Source organism: Cornus florida, unplaced genomic scaffold, assembly GCF_030987335.1.
Source record: "Cornus florida cultivar Cherokee Brave unplaced genomic scaffold, ASM3098733v1 CherokeeBrave_3.0.0_Hap2_scaffold_270, whole genome shotgun sequence".
NCBI lineage: Eukaryota > Viridiplantae > Streptophyta > Magnoliopsida > Cornales > Cornaceae > Cornus > Cornus florida.
In genome coordinates, this window is record NW_026775772.1 from 3762 (window position 1) to 24314 (window position 20553).

The 20553-nt window shown below is 44.2% G+C and overlaps 2 protein-coding genes across 2 annotated transcripts; one reads left to right on the forward strand and one right to left on the reverse strand.

Annotated features, from left to right (window-relative positions):
- Nucleotides 1-14769: 14769 nt before the first annotated feature.
- On the forward strand, nucleotides 14770-15783 carry LOC132290799 (uncharacterized mitochondrial protein ymf1-like). Its single transcript, XM_059790144.1, has one exon. The coding sequence runs from the start codon at nucleotides 15279-15281 to the stop codon at nucleotides 15765-15767; it is 489 nt and encodes a 162-aa protein (XP_059646127.1). The 5' UTR covers nucleotides 14770-15278; the 3' UTR covers nucleotides 15768-15783.
- A 308-nt stretch (nucleotides 15784-16091) lies between these two features.
- LOC132290798 (putative cytochrome c biogenesis ccmB-like mitochondrial protein) lies at nucleotides 16092-19262 on the reverse strand. The gene has a single exon (XM_059790143.1). It carries the CDS (start codon nucleotides 16728-16730, stop codon nucleotides 16110-16112), a length of 621 nt encoding a protein of 206 aa, XP_059646126.1. The 5' UTR covers nucleotides 16731-19262; the 3' UTR covers nucleotides 16092-16109.
- Nucleotides 19263-20553: the final 1291 nt, after the last annotated feature.

The window sequence follows — 20553 nt, forward strand, 5'->3', positions numbered from 1 at the left end:
CGGGATAGGACATGTAGCTTGTCTCAAACTAGGCTTTACTTCATGCATAGAGGGGGGGCTTTTCAAGTTTATGAGTACCGATCCAAGAATATCGTAATCAAGCATCTTCGAAAATTCCTATCCAAGTTGGTTCTAAAAAGGCTAATGATCGCACCTGTCTTGATGATTCAAAGCAACTTCTGATTTTCCTTCTTGCGCAATTCCCCACTGCCTTTAAGGTTAAAGCAAGCGTATCAATTAAGCCGAGTCCGAATGGATGAGTAAGGCTCCTAGCTCATTGAGAAACTCTCGTCCAAAGGCAACTACACTTGGTTGGGCAAAGCATAGAAAAAAGAAAAGGAGTATCTGTCTCTTACCCGAGGAGCTGTTATAGGAACTACTCCAAATGATCCTAATTGCATCCGTTTTATATTCAATATTTTTAGTATTGGATCGCCGGGTTTAGCAATCGTTTGAGCATGTAGCATAGCCTCAGGGTCCCTGTTTTATACCTCTCCAAAATAGGAGGAAGAACTAGCAAATTCCGCCACCTCACCGAAAGCGCCACCCTATGGCGTGAAGAAACGGGGTCATAACATAGGAAGAAAATCTCCGAATTAAGAACGAGCAGCCCCTTTACTCAGATAGTCACGGTCCTTCATGCCCATAAGGCTTTCAGCCGAACCACCTGAGATTCGACTAGACAGAGCCTTCGATTGGGATAGAGGTTATTTCTGTAGTTGCCTGTACCTCATACCTCTTTTTGAAAGGGTAGAAGCATATGGAGGGATCTCCTAAGAAGAAGCAGTAGCGAGTGATAGAGACCGAGGCAAGCAGAGCAACCCCATTTAGAGAGATTGACACCACCAGGTAATCTCTCCTATCCTTTTAGACCAACCCCAGAGGCGAGACTCTGGCACTATTGCGAGGCTATCTGTTCGCGTACCAAAAGAAAACAAACAAACGTATCAACCTCCTTTGGTGAGCTTTCCCACTCCGTATGAGAGTACAGGAATAATAGGTCTTTTTGTGATGAAAGAGTGAGGAGTCAAAGGCAAGGGGGACTTCTATGGATCAATCGGGGAGGGTTCGGGCTGTTAGAGTCCAGTCCTCTGAAGTGAAGTGATGGCTAGCAAACCTTTATTCGAGTAGGGTAGGAAAGTTCAGATACTTGATAGATCTTTCCTGAACAAATGGATGAATTTCTCAACAAGTCATAGTTCTTTTGAATATGCTTAACACATGCGAGTCGAAGAATTTCTTTCTTTATTTCCTTATATAGATCTCATTCTGAATAAGTGAATGAGCGCTCAGTTAGCCTACCTAATTACAGGTGAGTTTCCAATCTCAGTTCAACAGAGAATCTCAAACTCTGAATTCCTTCCCCCATCAACACCTTGAACATCCACATCTCAAACCAAAAAACACCCTCTACTGTAGCTAAACCCGATTCATGTTAGGCTTAGACCTTCATTGTCGGATGCTAAGATTTCCACTCAGGAACAAGGGATGCGAACTCTCAAGCAAAGGAACCGAGAATGAGATTCGAGCTATAAACTAGTATATAAGGATGAATCCAAGGCTTTTGCTGGTTACTAAAAGAAAGGTTGCCATATAATGATAACGCAGGGAGATAACGATGAAAGAGAGAAAAAGAAAGAGTTGCCATAGAAACTAAGATACGTATACCAGTGCTATAGACGGGGATTCAACCTACCCTTGGTGGTACCCCGGTTCAACATGTTCACCAGATGAAGGGCAAAGAAGGAGAGCACACCCAACACCAAAGAGGGAAGCCGACAGCTGACAGATAGCGGAAGAAAAGCAGGACGGATAGGAGCGACTCACACGGAACAGGATTCAGACTCTAGGCGAGGAATACCCTATTACATTACAGGTTGACCATCTATAGGAGGCATAAGGGTTCTCACCCAAATATGGGGTCAGATAAGGATGACACTCAAAGAAAGTTTCCAATGTAAACGGAGTCAATTGCCTCAAGGTTCCGGTGACTATTATCCCTATGAGCATGGGTGGCAGATGGATCAATAGGGAAAGCCGAACAACCTAAAGACCCAGCAAACAGATGTTTGAGTCAACAGAGGTTTGAGTGAAACAAACGATGCATAGAGGTTTACTTGATTGAACACGGAACAACAACGGAAGAAGCTCTTTTTCACCGATCTTGTCTGTTGTGTTGAACTGAGATTGGAAACGAACCTGTCATTAGGAGATCTGACTACTACAAGGTTGGTTCACAGAGCCTGTTTAGCTTGCTTTTTGCTCATGGATGATCATTTGATCTATATAAATCAATACTTGTCAATCAATTCAACTTCAACATCTGACTGATCTAGAGCATTTTCAGAAATGAACTTCAAACAAAGAGCATTTCACCCAGCATGCTCCTATAGTGCAATGCGGGGTCTTTTCTTAAGATTTCAACGAAGAAACTGAACGGAACAAGAAAATCAATCTCACAAAATGAAGTCGAAAAGGTAGGAAACGAAATAAAAACTGCTTCTCCACTTTAGCCTGAAAAAGGAGCTTTGGGCGAAGGAAATTTAGAGCCATTTCGAATCAAAGAAGACGATTTCGTTATATACGCTATATCGATGTCTCACGCTCTCACACATATATGAGAAGAAAGTGGAAACAGCCAAAACTCATTGTGAAGTGAGCAGATTCGCCTAGAATTGGAAGACTTCTGCAGATCCCAGACTGTATAGGAACCTCATAACTATGTCAAGGAACCCAAAGAAAGACATCAACACAAGCAAAAGAAGCGGATTTCACTCAACCAAGCAACAGATTTCACTATTCCATATTCTGGGCTGCGATTGAAGGACAAGGGAAGCTTGCTTTCCTCTTTCTCTTTGGCCACCTTGGGCCTATTCGTCCAGTTCAAGAGTGGCAGACAGAGTCCTCATATGGGGCAGGATGGAAAGTTCTGAGGAGATACAACACGAGCAAATCATATCTGGAAAGCTGGACCAATGGGATTTACAGGAAGGTGTTCCAAACATTTTCACAAAGACGTGACTTCTGGGATGATCGTCGAAACATTGAAATGGAAATGGATCATATCTGGAAAGTGGATAATCGGACTTACACAATGAACCCCTACTCCGTCGTGTAGGCAGCATTCGGTTGTCTAACGCTAACAATATGCAAACATTTGGGCTTCGAAAGAGAAATGACCTTGATCAAGACAAGCCAAAATGAGGCTTGAAGGCTACAACGGATCAAAAGAATATCAAAACTTTCAATGATTGCGCTACCCCCCTTTGTGCTCAGGCACCCTATGTGAAGTAGAACACAGAGAATCGCTTTGGCAAGCTTTCCCCTCCTTGGAAAGGCTTCGCACCTACTTGTTGTGTCTCCCGTCATAAGACAGCCGGCCGATATGAGGGATTGACTTAGGCGCAATAGCCCGTTTGTTTAATGGAATAGGAATCGTAAACTAAACCGCTCTATCGCTACACCTGATCTGTTTACTGACTCTTACGCCGCTAACGCGCCCCTTTGTCAATTCCTTCACTTCCTAAGGATATAAGTCAGTTCAAGGTCTCATCTCGCCATTAGTCACTGTAGGTGTCTTCGCCCATATGAATTAAGCAACTCACCCACCCTCTCGCGAACCAGTAATTCGTCCTCTATGGCAATTCTCGTGCCCTTGTTGGTCTGTTCTAGCCATCTTTCGTGGTATTTTTCCTATTGAGTCTTTCCTCTTCGGTTTTGCTTCCTGGACTCTTGCCTTACAATCGATATCAAGCTAAAGACACAAGGGAGCTAGTGTAGTAGTTTGAGCGGTTCTTTTCTTTTGGTAGCGTAAGTCAGGTTGATCGTCAAGTTCAGAGCATTTTGGTGGAAGGGAGAGGTAAGAAAAACAACCGATCTTGGTAGCTTGTTTGAAGTTGAATTTCAGATAGATTGTTGAAAGAGGTTGAGAAGTAGAACATTCAGAAACATGACTGGGATAGGAACAGCTTTCTCTCGATTGTATGGACTACGTAAAGGCGGCTAAACCTCATATTGACTCTTCTTTGGGTCAAACCCTGCAAGAGGGATCAAAACTGGTTTTCACGCTAGCTACAATGGCCATAGAGATGGATTTGATTCGAGAAGCTGCTTAGGCACTGACTTCTTTCGTGTAGCCGGGCGACGTAAGACGAGGACGCCTCTTTGCTTAGGCTGTAACGCGATAACGAGACTCAGGTCTACCTCAAACCCTCGCTCTTTTATGATTGGCTTGTTAAAGGAAATCCAGTTCTCCAATTCCGTATGGGGGCCGGAGGCTTCCTTTCTTTCTTAGTCTAATCTCTGCTCTCCTCAATCCATTCTAGTTGTAGCTATGCTTCTGGTTTCCCTCATTGGGGGCTCCCCACCCTGTCTTCTTGGGTTCGCCCATTCGAACCAACCATTCCGTTCGTGGTAGTCCCTCTCACCGACCCCTTTTCGGGCGAAGACCTTTCTCCGGCGCGACAGTCAGTAGCGTTTCGAAGGAATTGCTTAGTAGAGGTTGCCTTTGTTTTTCTTACATAGGGTGATGCGTACGATCCTTTTCCAGCCTCTACTGACCCAGTTAATGGATTGATTTTTTCTTTACTTTTCTTGAAATAGTCTTGGGAATTTCGTATGCAGCAGAGTCATGTTGAATGAGATTTTCAATGAATTATAATTGAATAAGAAAAAGAAATGCTCTTCAATGAGAAGGACTCTTAAAGAAAAGAAAATGCCGCTAATGGAATTTACAGAGGGGTAAGCGTAAGCGTCAGAGATATGAAGTTGTGGCAGCAGCTTGGTAAGATTGGGGCGAAGGACAAGTCCAGCTTCGAAGGAAAATGGTCTACCTCTCTGTCTTCTGTTTCACAACCCAACCATTGGATAAGGAGGGAGCCCAAGATCGTATAAAGTAGGGTCGGTTAAAGGAAGGTCTCATGATGTGGCTGAATCAGTTGCTTGACTTGCCCCATGTAGTTAGGCAGACAAGGCTAGGTGAGCTCCGGAGAACAGTGTTAACCCGAAGGGCTCATTAGAGGTAGCTCCACATGAGACGACTAACCCAGATAAGACAACACTGAGGCAAGGGCTGGACCGGGCTTATTAATATCTCAATGCTTTCGCGACATCACATCTTGTGAATTCATTTTCTCTTTGTGTGCGAACCCCTCCTTAGCAGTTTCATCAATCTCAGAGAAATCTCAGATCCATTGAACATTCTTAGGCTAAGGGAGGGAAAAACAAGAAAGATAAGGTGTGGGACTATTCACGGGTAGGTACGGTACCTAAAACAAAAACCAGAGATCGAGTGTAGGGCGCAGCTCCATCAACGACAACAAGAAGATAGGCTCAAGAAGAAGAATTTGTGAATCAAGAAATGGCGGAACAATCCTCTTCACTCGCTCAAGCCAGAACCATTAAAAACTCCTCATATTGGGTTGGGCCTTCCCTCTATCGGTTAGATAGTGGCATGGAAGGAATAACCAGCAGCGGATATTGTCGTTGATCGGCCCAACCTTCCCCGGCTAGAAGTAGGTATAAAAAGAATAGTTCATATTAAGCTTCTAGCTGATCTGAATAGATTAGCGTGCCTATCCACCGGAGAGATTAGCTTCATCCCCGGCCCTAGCTACACCGGCTATCGGTTGAGGCGGACCTCACTCTACTAATGGGTCTTCCCCTTGCAGGTTCTTTGTTAACAGATCCTCTTGTTGAAGGATTGATAGCAAACAGTCCAAGGGAGAGTGCACTTTGACTTGACTACGGGAACGTTGTTGACTCACAGCTTGTGAAAGGGAAGCTTGGAACATCTACAAGGACTGCTCCTTATTGGAATCCATTAAAAGCAGATTCTTTAGCAATTGGTTAGAGATAAGAACCACACGTGCAACTTTCCTTTGGTTTCTCGCAAGTCAGATCAGGGGCAGTCAAGCATCTCAGTAGCAACGGCAGCTGAAGGAGGGAGCCGGAGGCGCTTCCATTATAGTGCTCGGGAAGGGATTCCCTTTCATAGACCTGATAGATGGACTTTGCCCGTTAGTTTTGTCTGTCATCTTCTATGTCTACGAGTAGACATAGAGCTCCACCACTGCTGACAATCAAGCAATCAGTCAAGTTTCATACATTGGGGTACGAAATGAGTCTATTCAAAGCGTCGAGAGAAATGAGCAGAAGATCCGGAGCTCTCCACAATAAACCAACCCAAAGCCTCTCAAAAAAGGATTGGGGTGATTGACAGTGGAAGGTGCGCGGCTGGAGCCCTTTATACGATATTTTGAAAGGGTTAGCCTTTCTTCGTCGTTCGTCATGGAGTTCATTTGTGTAAGACAGATGTGCTGTAGAAGCTTCGTCTTCCTTCTTTTGAAAAGGGCTATTTCCATAGGTAGGTTTACCTTGCCTTGGTATCGTGCTCATACCGCGTTGAATGATCCCAGTCGCTTGCTTTCCTGTTCATATAATGCATACAGCTCTGGTTGCTGGTTAAGAAAGCTGGGAGTATATTCTAACAAAGAATCTAAGGCGTCATATGTAAAGGGATTTGGCTGAACTAAGGACGGCACATTATCTCACAAGCCAACTCAACCACCAGCGAAAATCTGTGTGTGGGTGTTCAAGGGTCCTTTTTTAGCTTCAGTTTGATATTGATGAGCCTGTGGAATAGGGGTTTTCATCCTTTGATTTTCTCTCCCAGCGGTACGCTCTAGTGACAGCACTCCTTCATGAGCTGCTGGATCTACAAGTTCTCTTAATTGCTACTTCAGGGTTTAGCAACTCTACTATAAGAAAAGAAGACAGGTGTGGGCAATCATATTAATGACTTAGTAATTGGGCAAGCTTGCTTGCATTCTTGCCTGAATAAGAGAGTGTTAGTTTGCTCTATTCTTACCTTTTTTGTTGACATTGGGAGTGGACAACCCTTCTCGCGAGGGAAGCGGGTCGGGGACGACCTTTCAAAGCTGTCAAGCAAAGAGCCTTTGGAGTTGATGAAGGAAAGAATCGAAGTGAAATAAGATGAGAGTTATATATTTCTTAGTGACTGTCAGTTTCAATTGAATTGGTAGTCGGACAATAGATCCTATGAATGATAGGCCAGAGTCTTCAATAGTCTATTTCATTTACCCATATATTGTATTTCTCTGCATGCATAATAGCAAGAGTGACTTGTTATTCTAACTGCAGCCTCAAAAAGACCCATAATTAGGACATCCTATACTATAGTGGAAAGTATTTTGTCGAAATAGTTGATATGCTTTGGCTCTCTATTTGAGGGAATTTATCCACAGCAACAAGACTTGTAGGCTTGCTCCTTCAAAATAAGGTGGCTAAGAGGGGTGGCCTATTCATTCCAATAGCGGGCAGATCTTCGGTAAGAAATCAATCACTTAGTGGACAGTTTCGTTCTTCGTTCCGTCGTCGCGTCTCCAGCTTGTGAGGTAGGGCGGATTCTGTCTTGGTCGACCGAGTGAAAGATTGCTTGAAGAGGGACTTCCATAGAGGAGAGTGGAAAGCTGCTTAGATAGGGTGATAGCCCAGTTTTGATTGAATCAAAATTTGCTAATTGGTGTGCTTGACTAATTTGTTATTTTGAAGTTCCGTTTGGCACCCTTATCTAATTATATGAAATAAGTTGTACGCCTGTACTTTCCCATATGGATAGGTTGTATGCTTGGCATTCCTTAGATAAACCCTTTAAGTGATCTTTTTGCACAAGGAAAGCCACTACTGCCGTTGCTAGTCCTCAAGCGAAGAAGAAGAGCATCCCCTCGTCTACCGCCCCAAGATGAATAGAGCAGGATTCACTGTCACTGGCAAAATGCTTCTCCTTTCTGAACGTATAAGGCAAGTCTCGTCGTGCTATCATTGCTGGATATAATAACTCTTGGTTGGCTTGTCCTTTGAGATCGAAGATCAACAGGTTGGTTCTATTCTCTATTAATTACACCTACTGCCTTTGGACGAGAAAGCCCTCTCCTCCTAAATCAAAGAAAGACACCCAGTGACCACAGGAGATTGAGCTTCACGATCCTAACGAGTTGCTGTATCGAAGTAGGACATCTACCTTATTTATAATATAACCTCTTGCCGGATACGTATGCTATTCAAATAATCAAATGAAATACGCCGCATCCGTAGAGCAGGAACCAGATCTTGCTTCCTCTTACCTTACTGTTGAGATAATAACTGTTCGCTGGGGGAGCCCATTCCCTCCTTATTTCGCGAAGGGCCGGGTGAAGTAAGACCAAGGCGGAGTCGACGACGGTCGTTGACCCAAAGACGACTCTGGAGCTTACCTTTCTTCTTATAGAAAGAGGCCCAGTGGCCGATCTAAGGAAGACCAGAGCTATTGCTTTAGAGTCGGTCCTTGGAAACTGGGGATTCGACATACGCCGGAACAGCAACAGCAACTGGAACAAAAGCTTAGCTCAGCATCCACCTAGAGAGAAGGATAGAAGGGCAGCTTGCGTGTTTGGTGAGGCTTACTCAACAACAGACTTCACTGATCATAGGTGAAATGATGCGAGTCATGCGTCATGCTGTTCAAAAGAAGATTTGCGTAAATGACAAAAGGGATATAGCTGTCAAAGTGGTCTTTCCCCGTGGATCTCTAATCTCCATTCCATTCTCGAACCTTGACTAAAGAGCATCGGCTGGCAGCATAGTCCATTAGGGACGAAGTCAGTTAACGAAAGACTGATTTCTCTTCTTCAACTCTATGAGCTAGTAGGGCTGTAGCTTCATTCTATTGCTAAAGTGGAGAATCTGGTTGTAAGGGCAGAGTGGTAAGAGACCACCTTCCAATCTCAAAAGAAATAGATCCATCCGGAGAGCAGGAATCAGCAAGCATTGTGGTATAGTCCATCTGTTAGAACGGTCTCCAAGTCCCTTGCGTCCACGTACAGGTCTGATAGTCTTACATGGAGAGCCAATCTCTCCCTATCAAGGCGCTGTATGTTGTAATTCACCACAACCACAAGGGATCGCCAGGCGCTGCAAACAAATAGTAAAAAACAAGATATACAACACTCTTTTTCCACCAATTAGTAACCCCATATCCCATGTCTAGATTGGTCAAATGGTATCACTGAAAAGGCTTGAAGGTCGAAGCATAAAACAAAGAATGCGTTTTTTAGTCGTTAATGACCAAACTCTGGAATTGAAAACAAACTTTTCCATAAAATATGTCTGTAGATGAAAAGGCTATCTAGCACCTAGCACCTCAGCCTATAAATTGACTCACGTGGCGTAGGGATAAGTCCCGGGTTGATTGACCAACCCCATCCTATGTCCTATGAAAAGAAAAGAAAAGAAGCCAGTATCAATCCTACCCATCTGAAACTCTTGGCAAAAAAGCCCTTGTCAAGGGATTGCCAGCGCTTAACGTAATCTGAATTTCCTCTTTCTTTTTCCAAACTTTCGAGTTTGCCTCTATCCATCGCTACGGAATCTTTGTCCTACTTTTGCCTCTTATTAATATAGGTGTCTAAGTTGGCAGCTTAGACCCTTCCATTCATTGGCCTTGCAGTTACTCGGAAAATTCAGTGACGTCCAATTGAAATATTGGCCAAGATATTAGAATACTGAAGACAACGACTTAGCATAGGTAGCTTCTGGGATCAGACTCAGGGTATGGAAGAAACCCGGATAACCATCAGAAAAAGGTTCTTTCCGTAGAAGCAAGGAATACATCAATGGGCCTATGACTCCACCATTGAGGTTGCTGACTTGGACCAAGAATATTGGAGACTGCCAATCAAACAATTCCTCCAAAATACAAGTGCAGGTGCTGAAAAAAGAATCCAAAAGATTGCACTTCAATATATGCTACTAAACGGAGATCTCTACAAGAAAAGCTTGGAGGTGGGATTACTCTCCTCCAATGTCTTGGCAAGAATGAGTCCATGCAAGTTATGGGAGAAGTGCATCTTGGAATATGTGGTTCCCATCAAGCTGGAATAAATATGAGATGGTTAATAAGAAAGGTATGGCTACTACTTACAGGGCATATTGAAAGATTGCATGGAGTTCGCGAAAAGTTCTTTGGCCTGCCAGAAGCGTGGGCCTATTCAAAGACTGCCATCAACATGAAGCCAATTGTGAAACCGTGGCCTTTCAGAGGATGGGCTTTTGATTTCATCGGAAAGATTGGAAGTATGGTCCAAAACTTTGCCTATGCATATAAGATACAGTTGACAAACTCCACAGACATCTTAGCCCAGGCAAATGGACAAGCAGAAGCTGTAAATAAGGGGCTCATAGGAAGAATGGAAAAGAGACAGAGACGGTAGGTCTCCCCAGACAGGCGTCTGGTATCCCCCGTGGGTGTCGCAGAAGCCCCTGGGAGAGTCAGCATTTCTATCTATGGCCTTCAAACTGGGACCTTAAACTCGTAATAAGACGTCTATTGCCCTAATAAAGCTTTCCTCTTTCTTCGCTAAGTGGGGGTACGGCTAGTTGATGGGGTAGGTAATAGAGGGCATATGTTATGCAGAAGGGGGTCTGGAACGGGAAGAAGAACGCTTTTGACATGTCATTTTGAGAAGAATCTCTCACACGTCACGAGATCTCTTTCACAAAGCAAACCTTCCCACAAATGGATCTCTGAATCGTTTTACATGTTGAGTTCGTCGATCCGCATCCTCCTTTTTAAGGGATCCAATACACTTTGCTCCGGACCGAAAAACCAATACCCTTTTCTATATTTGAATCGTGTTGTTAGGGTGCCCCTACCGTGCAAGGATTTGTTTCCTAGAGGATTGATTGAGACGCTTGCCACGGCAAGACTCAGGCCCTCTATCTGCATCTGCGTGCCTCCGCTACGAAAAAGAACACACGGGCAGCAAGCCCTGATCCACTGAGATTCGGCCTGTTATTCCTCAAATCTCATTTTCTTTTTCTCTAGGCTTTGAATTGAATAGACCCATTTAGTACCCCAAATCATTCTACCGGGGTCGTCGCGCAGGGAAAGCACCAGCCCTTGTTGAAAGAGAGTTGCAGATTGAATAACACGACATGGGATGTAGAGCGCTCGGTCTGTAAGTGACAATTTACAGTTTGATGGTCTTTCCACCAATGGAATAGAAAAAGGCAAGAGACGAACCTAATCTATAGAGAATTAGCTAATTTCAGAGGCAAGCAATGAAAAATGGAATATCTTGAATAGAAATGAGCAGTTTCAAGAAGAACCATTTCAAGTTAAGCCCCTTATCCCGCTTATGGCTCCTATATGGGTCGAGTAGTATCTATAGATAGTAAGAGGACAAGAAGAAAATCATTCTCTTACCGACAAGCGATTGGCTCCTTATATATATATGAGTTGAGCTCAAAAGAAATAGGTTAGGTTAAGTAAGGTAGACAGCGTCAGAGAGCCTCTGAAAGACGACCGTCGTAAGAACTCCAACCAAGAAAGAGAATCCTAAAGTGGAGTACACCTAAGAAACAAAAGAAGGAGGCTCAACAACGCTCCACCAGCCCCACCACTCTTTGTCTGTTAAACCAGCAAGCACTACAAGCAAGGGCGCTACCTGATTAGTCGTCTAACTTTGCAGGAGCAGACTTTCAATCTTCCAGTTGAATGGCGTCCAATTTGTCCTCTTCATCTTCAAAAGAACATGTTGGCCGAAAAGTGAAATCTGTGGAAACATAGTTTGATTCCTCTATAGCCTTCATTCTTGCCAGGCAAGCCCCTTACTGCCCGCTCCATTCGGGCCTCTTTCCTTCGGCTTAATTACATTATCAACTTGGGAAATCTTTCTGGCGGAAGGAATGCTCTGCTGCTCACCTACCTGTTGAACTTGGAGCACATCGGATCGGGACGAAGCCCTTCTTACCCCCGGCATCTGCAACCTATGAACTGTAGCTGCATAAGGGGCCTCCTGAGAGTAGATCGACAGGGGCGCTTACTCCCCCCGGCCCGGTTCACATGTCGACTCTTCGGTCCGAACATCCTTATCCGGCGATCAATACTCCTTCTTTAACTCCTTCCCGGCAGAACGCATCAACTAGAGGATGCTCGACCGCAAAGCCTCCTATCCATTCTCGGCTCCCCTTCCCAACTCAGATCAGAGTTGGTGTTTCTAGGTATAGAGTCTATTTTTTCCGGTTCCTCCTAGGCCTGAACGCTCGGCTCATGCTGGCTAGACACCGGCTCGTCAGGAGGCAAGACTTCTCGTTCTGACTTGCCTTGTCTCCGGGGGCGCTGATGGCTATGAAGACGCGTGCTGGAAAGTCAAAACAAAGGAATGAGAGTGAAAATCTCTAAAAGGAAGGGGTTTTGGTTCCACCTGCAACAGGAAGCAGATCCGCAGGCGTGGCAGAACGTTGACCAGAACTGATACCTTCCCCAACAAGAAGTGAGAAATTTGCTAGTACGCTCGGAAGACTGTTTTGCCCGGTCATAGAATCAATGGGAGAATGGTATTATCATCCTGCGCGGTGAAATGATCTCCAAACTCAAGATTCTAGCGCCTTTACTAGTACGAGGGCTAGACGAGCGAAGGAAGGTAGCCTTGTCTAAGCATTTCTTATTCCATCATTTCAGCCCGCACCTTGAATCACCACTTGATCCCCCGGTCGCCTGTGCATGCCCGAACATGTGATACCCGTTCGGGCATGCAGTCAACCGTTGAGCACCACATCGTTCAATCTTATTACTCTTGCTTTTTGAAAGGAAAGCCTTGCCAAGCTTCGTTATTGGATTTGAGATGAGACCTTGGTGGGTCTAGTGAAATGAATTGAGACTGCTCGTTCTTGATTTTGCCCTACTATACTAATTGGAAACTGGAAACGTAAGGCCATCGCACGCTTTGGAGAAGCAAGTAAAGGGGGCTTGACACGCTCGATCAAAACCCAATGTAAGCACCTGGTCTTACTTAATCTCGTCTAGGGATGTAAGCTTCCTGGCACGCTCGCCGTCGTCCCCCATCCCATCTGAGAGGCCAGTGAAGGCCGAGATGCCAAGAACTGTTACCAGAGGATCAAATGGTCGGAAGTGGTAAGCTGACTCGGCAGTTTGCGATAGTGATGATGGCAACGATGATGGAGTGGTCGTCAGGCTGAGACAGAATTCGCCATGGGTTCTTGCCCGTTCATCAGGAGCCAAGCCTGAAAGCCTATAGCCCAGTTTATAGGGTTGATGTCAACAAGCAACTCCAACAAAAAAAGAGATACAGGGGCTGGAGGCCTTTCCCATCGAATGATTCTCTGAATCGAAATAGTGAGCATCCGCATGCGCATGTAGGTGTTCTCCAGATCCAACGCAAGAATCTGACATAGAAAGACACTTTCTTTCGGATCTACGACCACCTTTGCTGTCCGGTCGAATTGGGGTATTGTGTGTGGTACGGAAGTTGTAACAAGGTAGCAGCCATGGGGAAAGGAAAGCTGTCACGAACGATTCAGAGTACTTATTATGAGAGCCTTCCTGTTGTTTGGAGCCTTATCTGTTTGTTACAGGTTCATCCCGATAAGGAAAAGAAACCCCAATAGAAGAAAGACGAGCAAGGCCCTAGAGTTTCCTCATCCCAAGGGGGTATTGCATAATAGGCACGACTTGCTTCTTTTAACTTGAAAGAGAAATCACTGTAGCTAGTTGGAGATTCCGGTCAGAACTTTTCTTACCTACCTGCTTGAGATGGGTCTGCTTGATTGGATCCTTTTTCTTTTCTGGACACGATTCTTTCTTTGTTGTACGAGACTTGCCCGGCAAAAAATGGGATAGGTTCTTTACTATTCCTTTTGAGGCCTAAGTCAGAACGTCGCTCAACGTTGCTAATTCTGATTATCCTTTCGCGGGAAGGACCCCCCCTTTTCTATTGGTCGACTTGCTGCTTACTTGCACCTTTGCTCGCAATTATTTTGGAGAAAATGATGGAATGCATACATAGTAGTAATAGCAAGACTTGCCTGGATTCTCTGCTCGAAAATAGACTTATCCGCCTTTTCGAAACCGAACGACACTGGAAGCACAAGAATGGCATCCGTGAGAGCTAGGCGGATAGAACTTCATATATTAGGCAAAAGCAAAGTGAATACTTAGTTATTAACATTGTAGCCCCCGAATACTTGACTTAGATAAGAAGGATCTAGGAACCGACTCGACTTTATATTCATTCCATAATTCTTGTTCTTCTACTCTTCGGGATTTCTCCCGCCATTCCCCGATTCTGAAAAGTACGAGAAGAGACTCGTCCATGGTAATTCCCCGGTACTTTACTTACAGAAATCCAAACGCTGGTTCTGTCTTTTAAAGTCTGAAATTCATAAGAGAAATCACCTTCTACAATAGAGAGTCAAAGGCGGGTAAAGAATGAATGGCTCGCTCTGATCAGTCAAAATCACTTTGTCTAAAATATACTGATTTCTTCTATTTATTGTTCAATCTATGATGATATTCTTCTGACCGCTTGATGACGCCAATACAAGACAGGCAGGAAGTCACCTAAGAAAGTCAATACTTGGAATACGGAGAGTCCTAGCAGAGTCAGCATTTCTAGAAGAGGGCCAAGTCTGCCGCGCAAACTCGCCTCTAGTTTTAAATATGATATTTTGCTATTGATTCTCAATCCTATATCTAGGAAATGGAATATCTTTCTTTCGTTATTCGGGTCCGACCTACTTCGATAGAGGAGCAGCTAGTAACACAGTGCTACTCGAAGGGGTATTCGAGAGCCTGAGGAGACTCTTCATGGGCTTGGCCACACTTTGCATTTGAGAAGAGATTCTTGGACTCCCTTATTTCTTTCTTGATTGTTTTAGAGTCCAAGGAGCTCTATGATGAAGAGGGATTCGAAGAAATGCATAAAGGAAAGGAAAAGAGAAATATCTTCAAGTAAGAAGAGTTGTGTTTTCGACGTTCAGTCTGATATAAGTCGGTCGAGAAACTATCGACCAGGAGAGCTCAGGAGCGTGAAGAACTATAAGGCTTCTATCATTCTGTCATCGATCACTGTTGGGTCGGTTGGTGAGTCACCCAAAAAAAGCATCGAGAAAGGTCAAGCATATATGTTTTATGAAATGATCATCGGTCTCATTTATGCTATGCCCTGCATCGTGTTCGTGTGTGTTTATTGAGCTTTCTTCACTTCAGCGCCATGCGCTTTGCTTTATAGAAGAGAGAGACCGTTGTGAAAAGCAAGCGCAAGCGATAGAAAGGATAGTACCTCGCGCGAACTACTAGAAAATGCCGAGATCATTAGATCATTAGTGAAAGAAGGACCAACGACGATCCTATCCTAAAGGAGAAGGAGGAGTAGTAGGAGTCAGTTTTCCTTGAAGATCGAGGAAGAAATTGGAAAATTATGCCATTCGGAAGAAGTCTTCTACAGAGGGAAAGCCTGTTACGAGTAAGTGGAGAGGAAAGATCTCCAGAGATTCTGATTTCATTCCATGTAAGTGGCTCGACCAGTAACCAATGGCGAAAACTCAAAAATCCATGGTTTCCCGGTAGAACCCTATTTCGTCCAAGTTGTTGCGGAACCGGAAAAAAGAAGAGGTTTTTCGCGCAGCTTACTCATAGTTCAGGTCCCACTTGTATATCGTATTTGGCCGAAGAAGCATCGGACAGGTTGACGTTCTTACCTTCTTGGGACTCCATGGACCAAGATCTGCTTTCATTATATGGGCAATACCGATCTACTTTAGTAGATCATATGGATGTAGAAAAAGCTTCACATTTGGATGAATTTACAACATCTCTTTTCCATTTCTATTTACCCAGTTCATATCTTTCTTTCGTGTGTTCCGGAGAGGAATTAGATCTCTTCAATCTCGGGATACCGCCTAAATAACTGCGGCCAGAGAATCAAATAGGTCGGGAAGAAAGAGTCTGAGGTCGGGTCGGACGACATACATCTTGGTTGGTCCCACCACCACTAGGGATTGGACATATATAGAATCAAGATTCTAAATAAAAATCTGAATCTCTTTTGTTGATTTTTTCATTAGATAAGAAAATGGAAATAGAAAGACAATTTGATTGATATATTCTTATTGAAATAGCTGCAAGACAAAATATAGGAAAAAAAGCCTCAAGCCCTTCTTTGCAGTTCCTCCCAGATACATGGCTTAAATACCCGGCTCAACATTCTTGGAAAACAATCGAATCGAGGGTCCGGAGGATAATTGGCCATTCAATCTTGTGAACTAATCGAGACCAAAATTGGAAAAAGAGATACGAACGGAGAGGAATAACCAATCGATGAAAGAACATGAAACCATTCTGTTTCAATAGAGGTACGAGAAATGGTTGGGGGCAATGAAGTAGGTGAAGTGGTTGGATTTTGCGAGCTGTTCCAACCACTGCTGGATGTGATTCCAAGAGCCGAACGAGAATGAATACCACACAGAAGAGTCAAGACCAGGCTCCCTAATGGAATGTTTAACCGATCCATTTCGGATCGACCGAATTGGTACGGAAGTTGTAACATGGGAAAACCACAGAAAACACGACTGATTTGAATAACCCGGTGACCTACCAATTGTAGAAGTAGGATCTTTGGCAAGCAATAAGAACTTAAATAATACAATTCAAGTGTACCATCTTCTTTCTCATTTCGAGGAAAAGGTGCGGAAGGAAAAGGAAACAACGGAGGGATCCGAATCGGACCTAAATGGGAATGACATGAAAAGTGTTTTTCAAAACCTAGCATTAAGGGCGTTACGACGATATACGAGAGGAATAGAGAAAAACTCGTGATTGGTGTGGAGGGGGAGATCTGTTTATGATATAGTTCAAGAAAGAGTCGTCTCATTTCCTTACTTCTTCGTTCTTTCTAATTCATTCACTTCAAGGCTGGTTCTGAACGCCGTGTAACATCATCTTCAACCAACCTCCACCGGTACCTTCCCTTTCGGTGCGGCCACTAAAGAAAGAATTGCTTATACACTAAACAGCTGCTTATATACGCTTACTAAAATACTACAGTAAGTCTTATTCTAGCCCAAGAATTTTATTCATATATGGAGAGCCGGGATTTCCCTCACATAAATTGGGGAGGGGAGGGCTACGCAGCTTGGACTCTATCCAGGGCAGTCTCTCTAATACAGGTCTACGGGCTCTCTAAGCGCAGTAAGCTACCTTAATCACAGGGTCTCAATGGCTCCTATAGCTAGCCTTGGCTATCGTTCCTTCTGAGCTGGGATACAGCTCTCTGTTTAGCATAAAGAACAAGGTTCATGGGCAGTTCCTCCTATATGACTATTACAGATGTTCGAAGGGCTTCCTTCTCAAGACATAAGCAAGGCTTCCTATTAGAACATTCCACTTCAAATTCATTTCATTATTATATGAGAATCTCAGATTTGACTTTCCCTATCACCGGACAGGCCGAGAGATAAGAACAAGAAAAAACAATAGCGCAAGTAGTTGTTGTTTCCTAAAAGAGAAAGTCAGCGTGCAGAGAAGTGTCAAAAGTAGAGGAGCACTTTCTCGTAGCCGAAGAAACTGGAAAACTTTCAGGGTTTATAGGGGTGAAAGGTGTAACGGAGAATCAACATCTGCGTGTGAGACTCGCGTTGTTTTGGACCATATTTGCTTTGTTTTGTTAGTTCATGCTTATGCTTTGAACTCACTCGCATCTTCCTCAACGTAATTCCGTATATAGTGTGAGTCTTTTCATAAGATCAAACTCATTCCCTCGCTCGGGTCTTTTCCACCATTCCGTACTAAAGGTCAAATCAGAATTTGGTAAGCCCTAGAAACTTGACCCCGGGTAAGGTTGAATTACGAAATGGATTTCCAATGTTACCCCTTTGTTTAGATAATGAGGATCAGAGAATTTGCTCTTTGTTAGCGGCCCAGGCATTCTAGTTCGCTCTTCCCAGGCCGATCATATGAACTTCAGATTAGGTGACAGGAGCAAGGTTGAAAGCTTCAGAAAGCAAGGTCTAGTACAGAAGCAGAGTATAGATAGGGGAACCCTGACCCATTATCTTACCTAGCCAAACTCTACACCTCTGTAGACCAAAGCTTCGTCTACCGGACGCGGGGGCGGATCTTTCTTGGGATGCGCAGCCTAATTTCGTACCCCAATGTATGAGACTTTCTTGATGCTGAATTACCTACTACTTTTTTTTCTTAGCTTTTCGCTAGGGAAATACTACCAGCAAGAGAAGCTATGCTGACCAGAAGCTTTCCATTTACAGGGCATAAGTGAGTGCTCTGAGCATAGTTAGAATAGCTCATCATAAAAGAAAAGGGGATGCCTTGCTACTGAGCATGAAGATTGTACGGTTGAAAGGGCGGCAGGGGAGAATCCTATTTATTATGACTAAAGCACAGATTGGATAAGCTGCCCGCTAACTCATCAGCAGGAAGCACGGGGAGTTCTCTAATCAATCTGCTGGGAAGACCTATCCTATTCATGTGTCGGCACTTCCCTTTTTTCTTTTAGGCTTTCGTCGACAGACTGAATTATAGGTGCAAGGAGGCCATTTTAGTGCAACTGACTATGTATTGGTACGCTTGGTTGTGAAAGAGAGATCTATTTTTCTATTCCCAATGTTCAGTGTGGGAGGACTTGAATCAGTAGCGATCCATTATCACGTGCTGGGGACAAAGCAAGACTTGGGCATAGCAACAACCCTGGAATGTGAGAAAATCGGGGGGTTTGTAAGTGCTATTCAAAAAGCAGCAGCGAGACCCGTTTCATTCTATGTTGCATCACAAATGGAGAATCAGATCGGTTTATTCATTTAAGTAAGAGAAGCGGGCGCTTGCTTTCCTCAATAAGTTAGATGGAATGAACTGAAGGGTTGAGAACAGAGGTGAAGCCTATACGAAAGATTCCCGAGCTTCTCCTATTGAAATAGGTCGGTATCAAAGGATCAAACGCGGACCAAGCCAAAACTGACACATTCTGGGGAAGCTGCGAGATGCCCAATCACACACTGAGTTTCGCCACATTTCATATACTGCGAAGTGGGTCTCGGACGAATAGATGGTTGTGCGCTAAGAGGGTGACTTGTGGATCTGAAGTTTGATCAGAATTTCACAGAATTACACGAGATAGGCGGTTGTTGGGGGGTTTGGTGTGTCTCCGACGAAGGTATGGGCACAGCCTTCAGCCCGAAACCCCCTCCTTGCCAGCACGCAAGGCTCATGGTGGCGATAGACCGGATCGGCGAAAGAATGAGAGTCCAATTTCCATTCTACTAACTGAACGGAGGTCCTGGAACCGATTTAGGGCGTTAGGTTCTTCTTATCTGACACCCAGTCTCCGGCAGAACGCTTGGATCATGTGGCTGTGCTGTCAGTCCACAGTAAGGCTTGGCTACGCCTTTTCATGCTATGTGCAAGATATTATTATGTAAGAAATTCCCAGAGAGTTTGGAAGAAATTCCTTAGCTACCCCCCTATACTTGACTACGCCACCTTACCCCTCAGCATGTGCAAACGGTTAAAAAGAAAGAAGAACCAAGCTTCAATTTGCTTTGATCACAGAGAACAGACAGGGGTATCGTACGTGAACAAAGGTTTCTTTGTAGTACGCCTATACCAATAGGTTATACCGAGGAATGTCCCAATCTACCTCTAAATCAGAGTTGTATTCCCATGGGGCACGAAATTCGGCAAAGCATCGATAGAAATGTCATATATAGAGGGGCAAGGGCACACGCTCGAAAATGCTCTTGTCCTTATACCAAACATTCATGTTTGCTATGTAGGATTCCTTCTTTAGGTCAATATTCTACGTGGGAGGAAAGAGTATTGATCCAATCCTTCGACAAACTCAGCATTAAGTTCAAAGACTTTAAAAAGATGAGCATATTCTGAACGGTCAGTTAATGAAGGGGTCTATAATAGCTATGCCAGGTTCATCTGTATAGGTCCTTCTGCCCGTGGTGTGGTGGCTTAGTAGTAAGGAAATTGAATCTCATTTGCTTTCTATCGATCTACTGCTGCCCTACCTCGCAGGAAGGAGCAGCACTCGCAGTTGAACCTGTTGATTGAGTTTACCATGGGAAGGCATGGGCATAGGCCTCATAGTCAAAGGCATCCGAAGAAGCAGGGGCAGCTAATACTAGTAGCCGGATGCGTCAGGTACGAAGATGAAGGGTTTACGGATGGGGGAACAAACCTGAACCTGCTATGGAGAGTGATACAAAGCTGATGTAAGAGTTATTGCGTGCGCAACCAATAAGGAAGAGCCTTCTAGTAATTGTGTATCGCTATTTCCTAAGCTCTAGCTTTCTTTCTAAATTCTGGCTGGTGTTTCTAAATTGACTAGAGTAGAATAACTATACCCGCGTATCACCCTTTGAGGGGGTGAAGAGGCTTTTTTCTTTCATTTATTTCTTCAGGATAAGATCTAGACCTGCATACTTCCTTCTTTGGGTCTGTTGCGTGAGGCTCAGCAAGACGACGTGACTCGGAATCTTCATAGATTATTTCTAGTGCGAGTCTCCCAGCCGAAGCTGCGTACTCTTCCTCATATCATCTGATGGCAAGTTTAGCCCGACATTCCCCATCAAGGGGGTATTCCGAAATGAACTGATCGACCAAAAAAAGAGCTTTTGGGCTCGAAGAAGAGTCATAGTCACGATCTTACTGACGGGTGGGATAAGTCATTAGCA